The 12,013-nt window shown below is 44.8% G+C and overlaps 1 protein-coding gene across 2 annotated transcripts; it reads left to right on the top strand.

The window, feature by feature from the left end:
- The first annotated feature begins 33 nt into the window (after positions 1–33).
- On the top strand, positions 34–7,849 carry LOC133373110 (phospholipase A2-like). 2 transcript variants are annotated; one of them, XM_061602400.1, is made up of 4 exons: positions 34–2,131; positions 4,077–4,251; positions 5,516–5,643; positions 7,562–7,849. In XM_061602400.1, exons 1-4 carry the CDS (start codon positions 2,101–2,103, stop codon positions 7,678–7,680), a joined length of 453 nt encoding a protein of 150 aa, XP_061458384.1. In that variant the 5' UTR covers positions 34–2,100; the 3' UTR covers positions 7,681–7,849. The 2 variants fall into 2 exon arrangements, with proteins under 2 accessions (XP_061458384.1, XP_061458385.1); XM_061602401.1 differs by lacking the exon at positions 34–2,131 and adding an exon at positions 2,774–3,431.
- The last annotated feature ends 4,164 nt before the right edge of the window (positions 7,850–12,013 follow it).

The raw sequence follows: 12,013 nt of genomic DNA on the forward strand, positions 1-12,013 counted from the left end.
GTGAGTGAGAGAGCATGTGTCTGCGTTGGTGTCAAATTTCCTCTGCTCCAAAGACATGGAAGCAGCAAATGGAAACTTGTAGACCAGGAATGGGAACCCAGCTCTGAGTGGGCCTATCCAATGGATGCAATCCAAGGACTGCATGGCTCTCAGTAGCATCACTCCTAAGGTGCCTAGAGCAGCTGTTCTCTTTGCCCACTCTGTGCGTAAGAGGCATCTTCCCATTGGCTCCATCAGAGATTGGGAACTTCTGTGGACCTCTAGATACTACTGGATTGCATCTTCCAGCAGCCATAGCCAGTGGGATGATGGGAGTTGTAGTTCAGCATCACCTGGAGGGCCACAGGTTGTTTGTAGATCAGTGTTACTCCTCTATATTGCAGCAGGCCAAGAGTGAGAAGAACAGCTGGTATAGCACAGTGGGGAGGAGAGCCTGGCTGGGAGTCCAAATCCTCGCTTGTGTCTCCTGGGCGTCAAGGGCCAGCTAAAGATCACCCCCACAAGGAGTGGCTCAGGGGTTACATGCCGTGCAGCCGTGGGCAAGCTGCATAGTCCCAAGGAGCCCAGTTGCTCCCCAGCTGGCAGCTGCAGACAAGGAAGTGGCTGACTTGTGCAACTGTGGCAAGCTGAGCAGGCCAACTGGGGAGGACTAGCCTCAGAGAGAGGCAATGGTAAACCCCCTCTGAATACCGCTTGCCCTATTCATAGGGTAGCCATAAGTCGGGATCGACTTGAAGGCAGTCCATTTCCATTTTCAAGAGTGAGAAGAGTTAGCTTGCTGTTGCCAAAGGCTACCGTGTGAGCCCCAGAAATCTGTGCTACAAATGTACCAGTGTAGCCTCTGCTGGGATGCGGCCCCCACAAAGTTGTCTGGGAGGAAATGTGGCCCTTGGACCGAAAAGGGTTCGCCCGCCCTCTGGCATGAACAGAAATTGCGCTTGGAGGAGTGTGGATCCCATGCCACCTGTTCGTTTCTATAATCTGCATATGAGCTGTTCTGTTTGCAAAGCTGTCAGCGGGTCGATGGAATGGAGCCCTGCTGCAGCATGTATTTACTGGAGTCACAGCCGGGGCAAAGCCTATAGCCGGGGAGTCTGCGGCCCTCCAGATGTTGTTGGGCTACAGCTCTCATCAGCCGCCCTGCGCGCTGGGGCTGACATCCAGCAACATCTGGAAGGCCGTAGGTTCCCTACCCTCGGCCTACAGGTTCTGAAAGAGAATTCTCAAAACAGGTTGACACTGGCCTTGTCACATGACTCACAACTACCTGTGTAGCCTGGCCTTCCCCCAAACCGGTGCCCTTCAGATGTTTTTTAAACATTTGTTTTTATTTACTGAACAAAATATATATACTGCTTGATTGTAGAAAACCCCTAAGCGGTTTACAAAAAAGTTTTTAAGTTTATCCATAAAAGCAAGTAATTGAAAACAAAACAGCAATAGACTAAAAAGATGAAAACATCTACTTGCCAAGATAAGCTTTCCCAAACAAAAAAGTTTTAAGCAGGCACCAAAAGGAATACAGCTATTTTGGTTTTTTTGGATTACAACTCCTATTTGCCCCAGCCAGCATTGACAAGGGTTGATGGGAGTTGACATCCAAAATGTCTGGAGGGTAGCAGGCTCAGGGAAGGCTGGCACAGTCCAGATGTGGGGAGCTTTTGGCCCTCCAGATGTGGCACCAGCAAGCATGACCATTAAGCCAGGGGTGATGGGAGTCATCCAGCAACATCTGGTGGGCCAAAGGTTCCCCACCCCTGCTAGACCCCCGTCAGTTGAAATGATTTGATGATAGTGATTGTGACACACACACACCCAAGGTCTTCATGGGGGTTTGGAATAAGAGGGGCTGTAGCTGAGTGGTTAGAGCATCTGCTGTAAAACAAAGCCAAGATCTCCATTGGGAAACCTAATGTCCAAGCTGATTCCTGGAAATAAAAATAGCTTGTTTTCAGGTGGCCTTGGCTTAATCACAGGCCGAGCGAGCAACAGTTGTAGAAAGGTAAACACACAAGCATCTTATCTCAGATTTTGGCGGGGCCAAGGTGAAGCCATGCTATAAGAGGCTGGAAGTCGAGCAGCAGAACCCTTGTCGACAAAATGAACTTTGTCGGGCTCCTCCTTGCATCAGGTAAGTTGCAACTATCCAGGGCCAGCTGCCCAATAGAGTCCTCTTGGGGTGTTGTGGCATGCCCTAGTAGAACGGGAAATGTTCCTGCAGAGAGGCTGGTGAAATAAACTCATTAAGATATTTGGAGCAGCATTGCTGCTGAGATAGGATGGGCACCTGCTCTCTGTTCTGGAAATAATTCAGGACATTTTTGTTTCGACAAGTGGATGAAAAGGCTTCTGCCTCAGGTGTTTGTATTGTTTGCAAACCTGTTTTCAGTTTGGTTTTGTATTGGGTTTTTTGAACTTTTTAGCTGTTTTTATGATTAGATAGATAGATAGATAGATAGATAGATAGATAGATAGATAGATAGATAGATAGATAGATAGATAGATAGATAGATAGATAGATAGATAGACCCTCCCACAGGAGCCCAGGGTAACAAAGTAGGACAATTGACATTAATGGTTCCGTCATGTCCTGCTGTGAGCTTACTCTGAGTGAGACTAGCATTGGGTACAACCCATTATTAATAGTATCATCATTATTATTACAGTATAAAGGATTGTTAATAATAGGCTGTATCCAATGCTCCTCCTACTCAAAGCAGGCTCATTGAAATTAATAGGCATGACTAACTTAGGTCCATTAATTTCAGTGGGTCTACTCTGAGTAGCATTGGATGCAACCTGTTATCCATAAGAGATCATTTATACTGTGCTGTCAGTATGCTTGGCACCTTGCAGAGTTCCATACGAAATGTAGGTTCCTGCCCCAAAGGGCTTACAGACCAAAATCAAGGAGAACCCTGCCATGCAACAAGATAAAGCAACCTGATTCAGGCAACGCTATAAGGAAGGAGATGGACCAAGGCAGGGATTGAGGTCCAGTTCACCAAAAAAACAAAAACCTTGACTTTGGTGTCATGGGCATAGCAAGACTTTTCTGAAAAACCGTTTGTGGAGCTTTGAGCTCTGCTTCGGGCAGCAAACTATCTTGGGTCTCAAATAGACCGTGGGGAAAACAACAGTAGGAAGGGAAGGATACAGCTCACCTCTCATGCATGCTTGGTTCAGGGGACAAGCCAGTGCATGTAGCATGCAAGATTGGATTTTGATACCATCTGTGTGATGGATTCAGGAAACTGTGATGGGGTGTGAGGTGTTCCTGTTAATTGTCTCTCTGCATGAGTGCTTGATCTGAGCTTGTTTGCTTTGCATTTGTTGTTGTTATGTGCCTTCAAGTCGATTATGAATTATGGCGACCCCATGAATCAGTGACCTCCAAGAGCATCTGTCATGAACCACCCTGTTCAGATCTTGTAAGTTCAGGTCTGTGGCTTCCTTGAGGGAATCAATCCATCTCTTGTTCGGCCTTCCTCTTTTTCTGCTCTCTTTTGTTTTTCCCAGCATTATTGTCTTCTCTAGTGAATCATGTCTTCTCATTATGTGTCCAAAGTATGACAACTTCAGTTTCATCATTTTAGCTTCTAGTGATAGTTTTGATTTAATTTGTTCTAACACCCAATTATTTGTCTTTTTTGCAGTCCATGTTATGCGCAAAGCTCTCCTCCAACACCACATTTCAAATGAGTTGATTTTTCTCTTGTCCGCTTTTTTCACTGTCCACATCCATACATAGAGATCAGGAATACCATGGTCTGAATGATCCTGACTTTAGTCTTCAGTGACACATCTTTGCATCTGAGGACCTTTTCTAGTTCTCTCATAGCTGCCCTCCCCAGTCCTAGCCTTCTTCTGATTTCTTACGCAGAAATGTAGCAGATCTGCTCTTTTCTGAGGCTGATGATTCTTATGCTTGTGTGCTCCAAAAGGGTATCTTTGAGGATGTAAATAAAAGTGAAGTAGTCTCCTCCCCATTTTAGCTGGGGGTGGGGAGTATGCTTCAGCTCTCAGACGTTTGGGAGATGCTGTCCTAACCCTAACAGGGATCTTCTTGTGGGAAGTTTGTGTCTCCTTTTTAGTGGGTTCGACCACTGCCTTCATCCCCGGGAATGTGTGGCAGTTACACAATATGATCAAATGCACCATCCCCAGCAGTGACCCCCTGAAGGATTACGCTAACTACGGCTGCTACTGTGGCTTGGGGGGCAGCGGAACCCCCGTCGACGACCTGGACAAGTAAGCACATCTCTTGCCTTCGCACGTACACCTTGCCCACCCCCGCAGCATATCCCTAGGCTTTGCACCTTTTCGTTTTATTAGGGTGCCTGCAGACTGTCAGGAATTTGCAGGAGGAGTGATTCGAGTGCATACCAAGCGCTCTGTGACCTCATGCAACAAATCCACTTTTTATAAATGGCACTGACTTTTTGTGGTTAGGAAAGTGACAGGGAACGTCCATTGAAAATGGTGGGATGAACAAATGATAACAGGAAGATACATAAATTCCCCACATGCAAATCAGAAAAAATGTTCAATAAAGACCGGGTGTAATTTAACTTCCCTGGAAGCTTTCTGCAAGCAAATCAGGATGAATGCTCAATAAATAGGTTGTCTGAAGAAATCATTAGGCAGGTGCTCTTAAAACTAGCCACTCTGAAATATGATAACCTAGAGTTTATGGCATTCACATATGCCTTCAAAAATGCCCTTTTAATTCTAGCAAGGAGAAGTTGTAGTTTTTGAAATCTCAGTGTCTAATCCAGAGTCCTATGCTGTATTTGAAGTCGTTGTTTTGTCTTCTCCCCTCCCTTCCTGTGTCAGGGAACCAAAAGGTTCAGGAAAGGAAGGAGAACAAATTATTTAGATTGTATGCCTTTTGGGGCAGGGACTTGTTTTTATTGTTTTATTTTATGTACAGTGCCATGTGCATCTGATGGTGCTATATAAAGATATGTTATTATTATGTTGGACATACCCATACAGGTTTGATTTATTAGCCAAGGTAGCAGAGCTTGGGAAAGTTACTTTTTTGAACTACAACTCCCATCAGCCCCAGCCAGCATGGCCACTGGATTGGGCTGACGGAAGTTGTAGTTCAAAAAAGTAACTTTTCCAAGCTCTGCAAGGTGGCCAAGTGAAACCTCCACAATCAGGGGCTGCCTACCACTGAGTATTGCTTATTGGAGAGGGGAGACTGGTAAGGCCTTCTTCATCTTCGAGACTGTCAAAAGCTGCTGACCAGCCATCATTATCATAACGCTTGAGCCCAGGTTTATAAATGCAAGGGGTTTGGACAAAGTCTGCAGAGAGACATTTTTCCTCCCTCTCATAATTCTAGAACTTGGAGGGGCGGGTGTCAGCCAACAAAACTGATTGAAGCATCTGGCTGCAACCGAACACTGGACTCAATAAATCTTTGGTCCTTCATTGAGCAAGGTGGTTCCTAAGCGCTTCGCAAGCCTGATGAATCACCCTGAACGTTTCTGCCTTTTTTGAGCAGGTGCTGCCAGATTCATGACAATTGCTATGGTGAGGCTAACAAGCATCCGGCGTGTAAATTCTTCATGGACAACCCTTACACAAAGACCTATAAATACAGCTGTTCTGGCAGTGTTATCACCTGCACTGGTAAATGCAACCTTCATTACGCTTTAACTGTGTCAGGGGCCCTAATTCAGCAGCAAAGCATCCGCACTGCACGCACAGTACTCCAGATTAAATCCCTGTCACCTCCCGCTATAAACCAGGGATGGAGTACCTGGGGTCCTCCAGATGTTGTTTGACTCCAGCTGTCAGCAGCCCTAGCCCGCACGGCTAATGGTCAGGGGATGATGGGAGTTTATTTATGTATTATTATTTATTTAAAATATTTCTATCCCGCCCTTCTACTCTATAATAGGGCACTCAGGGTGGCTTACAGTAAAATTGAATATGTACATAATAAAAATTGTACACAATAAAGATCACAAAAACATTAAAATAAACTAAAACACATAAAATGCAATTAAAATACATTATATATATGGGAGTGGTAGTGAAGGGACTAAAGAGGTAAAATTAAAACAGAAGGCTAAAATCAGAATGGAATCCTGCCTGAGAGGGCCTCCTGTTGACACCATCCCATAAGAAAGTCTGCTTCATATGATGTAGGAATTGAGCCTTTAGCATGGCAACATTTACTCTTTAGAACTCCCTGCTGTTACACATCAGACGCCGTCTCTATAGATGTCGATGTGTTTTAATCTTTTTAGTCTGTTGCTGTTTAAATTGCTTTTAAAATGTTTTAAATTACTTGTTTTAAACTGTTTATCAACAATTTTAATGCCTTTTGTAAATTAGAGGGTTTTTTTAATCAAGTGGAATATAAATTTTGTTAAATAAATAAAATAAATAAATGGTCTTTTTGGTGCTTTTTAAAGACCTTACCATTTTGCCAAGCCTTTTAAGTGGAGATCTTTAGGCTGTAATGATTTATTTGATCTCTCACCTGCCCTTTATTATAAGGTCCCAGGATGGTTTACAACAATAAAATATATACAATTAGAAAACAAATAAAAGAGTTACAACCATAAAACAAGAAAAGTGTCAGCACAATGAAAAACAGTTCCATACGTAAACAATAAGAACATTTAAACAGTTCCGTATATAAAAACAGGTAAAGATTGTTCCGATACAGATTCAGACTGGGATAAAAACTGTGTAATTGTTTTCATTGTGAAATCACTTTGAGATAGGAATGGAAGGATCAGTCCGTTTTGGTTTCCTCTGCTTCTCATTTTTTTCCATAGATCCATTTCTGTTTGTCTGGGGAAGTGCATCGTAAAATGCGGATAAGTGCAAATTGCAAAGGAGGGCTGTGTTTTGGTTCTAATATTGGCTCAGAAAGTTCAAATTTGATGCAGTGGGAGGTCGTTATAACACAGCTCACTGCACCACAGATTCAGATATGCCACGGGTACGAATGTCCCCGAGTACAATGTTACATACAGTACCACAGTTTTCATAATAACACAGAATTCCTGTAACATGGGTGCATCCTTTGTCCCCTGACTTCCCTGTTATTTATTTATTTTTATTTTATTTATTAAATTTATACCCCGCCTTCTGCCCAAAAGGCCCTCAAGGCGGCTTACAAAAGAAAATGAACATAACAATACATCAATAGAACATAATACCTCAATAAAATACAATTCTCAAAATTAAATAACAATTCTCAAAATTAGATAACAAATAACATTATTAAAGCAAATTATTGAGCAAGTGACTGCTAACCTACTCACTTACCTGGGGGTAAGTCCCAACAATCTCAATAGGGCTTACTTCTGAGTAGACACAGAGAGTACTGCACTGCAACACTGCAGTATAGTACTCTCTGTGTCTACTCCAAGCTTCTACTGCAGATTCAGCTTTAAATGCGAGCTGAACTGAATTTCGCCCCCATCCCTAACAGGAAGCAATTCCAAAATGAAATGAAATAGGTCTGACTGCTTCAGGCAGCTGCGAAGTCGTCCAGTTCATTGTTCACCTTTTTCTTTTCTTCCTCCAGACGATGACGAGTGTGCAGCATTTATTTGCAACTGTGACCACAGTGCGGCCGTCTGCTTTGCAGGGGCTCCATACCAGGAAGAATACAAGCAGCTGGACACAAGTAAATACTGCAAGTGATGTTTGTGTTTCACCAGTGCAAGGCTCTTGATGCTGTCTCTCGCCCATGCTCATCCCCTGGACAGGAGGATCCCATCTCTTCCTTTGTGGAACACTGGAATGACGGAAACAGGGTTGATAAAACAATTTTGTGTTTTCTACAGCAAAGGGATTTCTTTCTGAGTAATAAAATCAGGCATCTAGAAACTGTGTTTTATTCTTTTTTCCCTCTCCCTTATTTATAAACCCTCATCTTGACACCACTGTCATGATTTCCACACCCTCCAGCTCCTCCCTTGGGAAAGTGGCCACCTTATACATTGCCAAATTGGGTACAGCACGGCAGTACTTTGCATCAGTGGGTAGACAGGAGGGAGAAATTTGATTCCATTCACACATCTACCCATTTTGCACTTCCCAAAACAGTACTTGAGCCGAAACACAGACGTCCTTTGAAATTTGCACTTCTCCAAATTTTGCAATGCGGTTCGCCAGCCGAGTACTGTGTACAAGAATGCATATGCCTTGTATAAGGAGTGTATAAAAGTGCCCGACAGTCATGAAAACAGTAAGGTCTGAGAAATGCATTACGCGAGGGAAACCTTGCTTTGCAAAAAAAATGGACATTAGGAGAAATTCACACTAAAATGCTAATGAATTTTTGTGGGAACTTTTTTTTTAAAAAAAATCGCAAATTGATGTGGAAATGTGAAGGACAGGAACTGAGAGAAACCAAAATTGGCAGAGGCATCCATCCCTGTTCTTTCAGCAAGGAATAACCACAGGTGTCTCCCCAGCCTGCACCACACACACGGCCACAACTCAAAATGGGGGTGTAACAGAAGAGCGAGTTTAAGGGTAGAGGCACACTTGCTGTTCTGCCGGTTCCAGCTCGTCTCCACCTCTCTTTTCTGAAAACGGGCACACAACGCTAGTCAAACTCCACCCCTTTTTACACTAATAACCTTGTCAGATCAGCTCAAGTGCATTTTTTTTTAAAAAAATTCAGCGTCAGGCAGATTTTGCAGCTGATTGGTAGATCAACCTATTTGTCTTCCAGGTGAGGCCAATGGAAACACTTTGCTGCAGGCTCAGGCAGAGACAGTGATTGGACCAATGCTTTGCTGTGGGAGGTCCTGAAAGGTCTGAGGTCAGCAGTGGGGAAGGGTGGTATGGCCAGCCAAGGGCACAGTCGCTTCAAAACACAGGCAAGAAAACCGTTCTGGCTGCTTTTCTAGCGACCAGTGCCCCCACCTAAGAATGTTGGACAGCAGAAGAATGTGATGGAACATTGGTCTGGTTCACATGCAATGCGAAGCTAAACTATGGTTTAGCATGAACGAGCAAGGGGGCTAGAGAACACTGCAGCCGCTTCGCTCCTCCTCTGCTCCTGCCACACGACTGGGAGCTAAGCCACGGTTTGGCTTAGCATTATGTCTGAACCCAGGTAACTTCAGTGGCTAATCCCACCTTTTCTTCACTTGGGAGACAAATTTGTAGAGGATGGGGCTATCGATGGCTGCTAGCCATAATGGCTATGTTCCACCTCCGCTGTTGGAGGCAGTATACCTCTGGGTGCCAGTTGTTGGAGACTGCAGGAGAGGAGAGCTCTACTGTGCTTGGGCACTGCTTGTGGGCTTTTCATAGTTATCTTGTTGGTTGAGTGGGGGCTGCTCACATAGGACAATGTGAGCACTGTCCTCCAGTTGTGTAGTGGCACAAATTCAGAAGTGCAGAGTCCCTTCACATTAGTCACAGCTACACACACCCCTCTCTCTTTTTTTGCTGCTGAGTTGAGAGTGATATCCTTGTTAATGCCTTTTCCCACAACAACAGACATCCCTGGGAGCCCAATAAGCACGAAAGGGGAGTGTTACCTTCTGAGAAGAGTCTTCTCAGTGGCTGGCTCACCTCCTTTCGCTCTGATTGGCTCCAATCAGCTGGAAAGGACAAGGACGCATGTTAGAAGACTACTGGCTAACACACACCCCTTTCATGCTGATTGACTTGTAGGATGCTGGAGACATAGGGACTCAGCTGGGACCCTGCTCGCCAAAAAGAATGGGGTCTAACACACACCCCAAGACCCCAAGACAACTACACCCCTGCTGCCCTCCCAATAATCTTTCTGGACCCCAGTGGTTGGACACTGTGAGAACAGGAGGCTAGACTAGCTAGGCCAAAAGGCAACAGGACTCTCCCCAACAGCTGGTATTCCATGTGATTCCCAGCAGCTGGTATTCAAAGGCATCCTGTCTCTGCCAGTGTGTGATGAAAGAGGCATATAGTTTGGGAACTCTAGTATGCAGTGTTAATATGACACAGCAGAAAATGGATTAACCTGATTTAACTTAGAAATAGAAAAGCACAATTTCTCTGTGGATACTAAAAGTGCCTGTGAAGGCTAGATGATCAGTTGCTGTTTGATACTAAATGCTAGTTTGCTCTTCTCATGTAATTGGACGCCATCCAAGTAGATAGTGGAAGGAACAGCGTGAGAAGTGCTCAAGGTTCCACAGCTAGCTCAACGCAGGACAATGCCTCACTGAGAAATGTTGCTAACAAGCAATAAGGGAGGGGCTGTGTGTAAGGAGAACTTGGGAGCCATATATCAATGTAATCTGTGTAGCTATGCTTTCAGACGGGTTTTCAGACACGAGTCGAATACCTAGCCTCTCTTTTGCAAAAGACAATAAAGGTGTTGTTTTATATTACTGGTTTCACATCTGGTGTGATTATTGGAGCTTCCTCCAGATGAAAAGAACCTTTCTGGGTGTAACAAGTGGACAGAGAAAATAACAATTTTGGCTAGAAACCCTTGATAGCTGGTCTTGGGAATAATGATTGGCTGCTCTTGATCTGTGATGTCACAATTGCAGTGTTGGAGGCAACAACCGGAACACGCAAGGGATTGGCTCCTTCGCCTCTGACGTCACAATCCCTCCTGAGGCCGGCAGCTATGGGAGATCAGAGCAGAATGGGTTGGCTTGCAGAGCTGCTCTCTACCAGCCACCTCAGACTCAAAACTGCACCTCTTTTCCAGGGTAGCTGGCCCAGACATCGGCTGCTAGGCTATTACAAGCCTAAGGAGTCTTTGGGAATAAGCGACAGCTGCTAAATAGAGGTACCACTTTAGCTCATCACATGCCGGGCAGGGTTTGTGCACCTGCAATCAGATTTTGGCTGCAATCCCACACATGCTTCCCTGGGAGGAGAGGAGGCTGGTCTGTTAGGGCAAGTTGGGTCTTGCCTCACCAAGCTCGTAGCCCGCCCCCTTGCTTCCAACCAGTCCAGGGGGTGGCACTGTCTGTCGGCTTCCTCCCGCTTAGGTCACATCCCCCGCCCCAAAACATTTCAAGCACATTTAACACACAATTTAAAGCATGTGGCTTTCCCCCAAAGAATCCTGGGAACGGTAGTTTACCCCTCACAGAGCTACAATTCCCAGCACCCTAAGCAAACTACTAGCAGGAAACAAGGTCAACAATCCTAAGCGTATCAGTCTAGCACCTGAAGGAAGGTCAGTACAGGTTAGGTCAGAAGAACACTCTAGGAAGCATGGAGGTTCTCATCTCTGTCTACCCTTCCCCATGCAAACCCACTAAGAAGCCAACCAGAAGATAAGCAAGAACTGCCATTGGCATTGGTTGTAACTTGAAGAGCTGTAACCTCAAGAGCTTGTGCCTGAGCTTGCTTTTCCCCTTCTCCCTCCCCTTCATTTTTCCTCATGTGTCATGTCTTTTTAGATTGTGAGCCTGAAGGCATGGACCATCTTTGCAATGTGATTTTTTATGCGATTCACATGCTTTTTCTAAATAACACTCTGAGAGCCTATTTGGCTGAAGGGCAAGGGGGGAAATGCTGTAAATAATAAAAACGATGCATTTCTGCCACACTTGGGCGTACCAAAATTCTGTTGAGAGTTATGCCCTCTCAGCTGGCCCTCCTATTACTGAACGAGCGGTCGCGAGCAAGAAACTCATCAAGCCCTGACGAAGGAGATTTTTACTTTCAGCAATACATATAGATTGTTATGCTATCCTCAGCTGCCAACGCTTCCTGGTTACTTTGCAACTCCACTACATGTGACAGAAAGAGCCTATTTCTTGGCATCCTTACTGCAAATTTAACAAGTCATCTATCCTGCTCGATAACTAGGGAGTTAAGATAGCATCATAATATATCTTTTGAAGCATTTTTTCATGAATTCTTGCTGACGCAGACGTGTTACAACCAGCTTACTCTTCCACATTCTGTTCCAGCCTCTTGTATCAATGGGGGCACCGCCCCACCAACCTCAGTCTGCTCTCAGCAAGGCGCCACTTGCCTGTTGTCTTATTTACAACAACCAGTG

Source organism: Rhineura floridana, chromosome 19, assembly GCF_030035675.1.
Source record: "Rhineura floridana isolate rRhiFlo1 chromosome 19, rRhiFlo1.hap2, whole genome shotgun sequence".
NCBI classification, from domain to species: domain Eukaryota; kingdom Metazoa; phylum Chordata; class Lepidosauria; order Squamata; family Rhineuridae; genus Rhineura; species Rhineura floridana.

Coding starts and splice junctions, on each gene's coding strand:
- LOC133373110 (XM_061602400.1), top strand. CDS start 2,101: ATGAACTTTGTCGGGCTCCTCCTTGCATCAG. Junction 2,132..4,076: donor CGGGCTCCTCCTTGCATCAG/GTAAGTTGCAAC, acceptor TCTTGTGGGAAG/TTTGTGTCTCCTTTTTAGTG. Junction 4,252..5,515: donor CCCGTCGACGACCTGGACAA/GTAAGCACATCT, acceptor TTTTTTGAGCAG/GTGCTGCCAGATTCATGACA.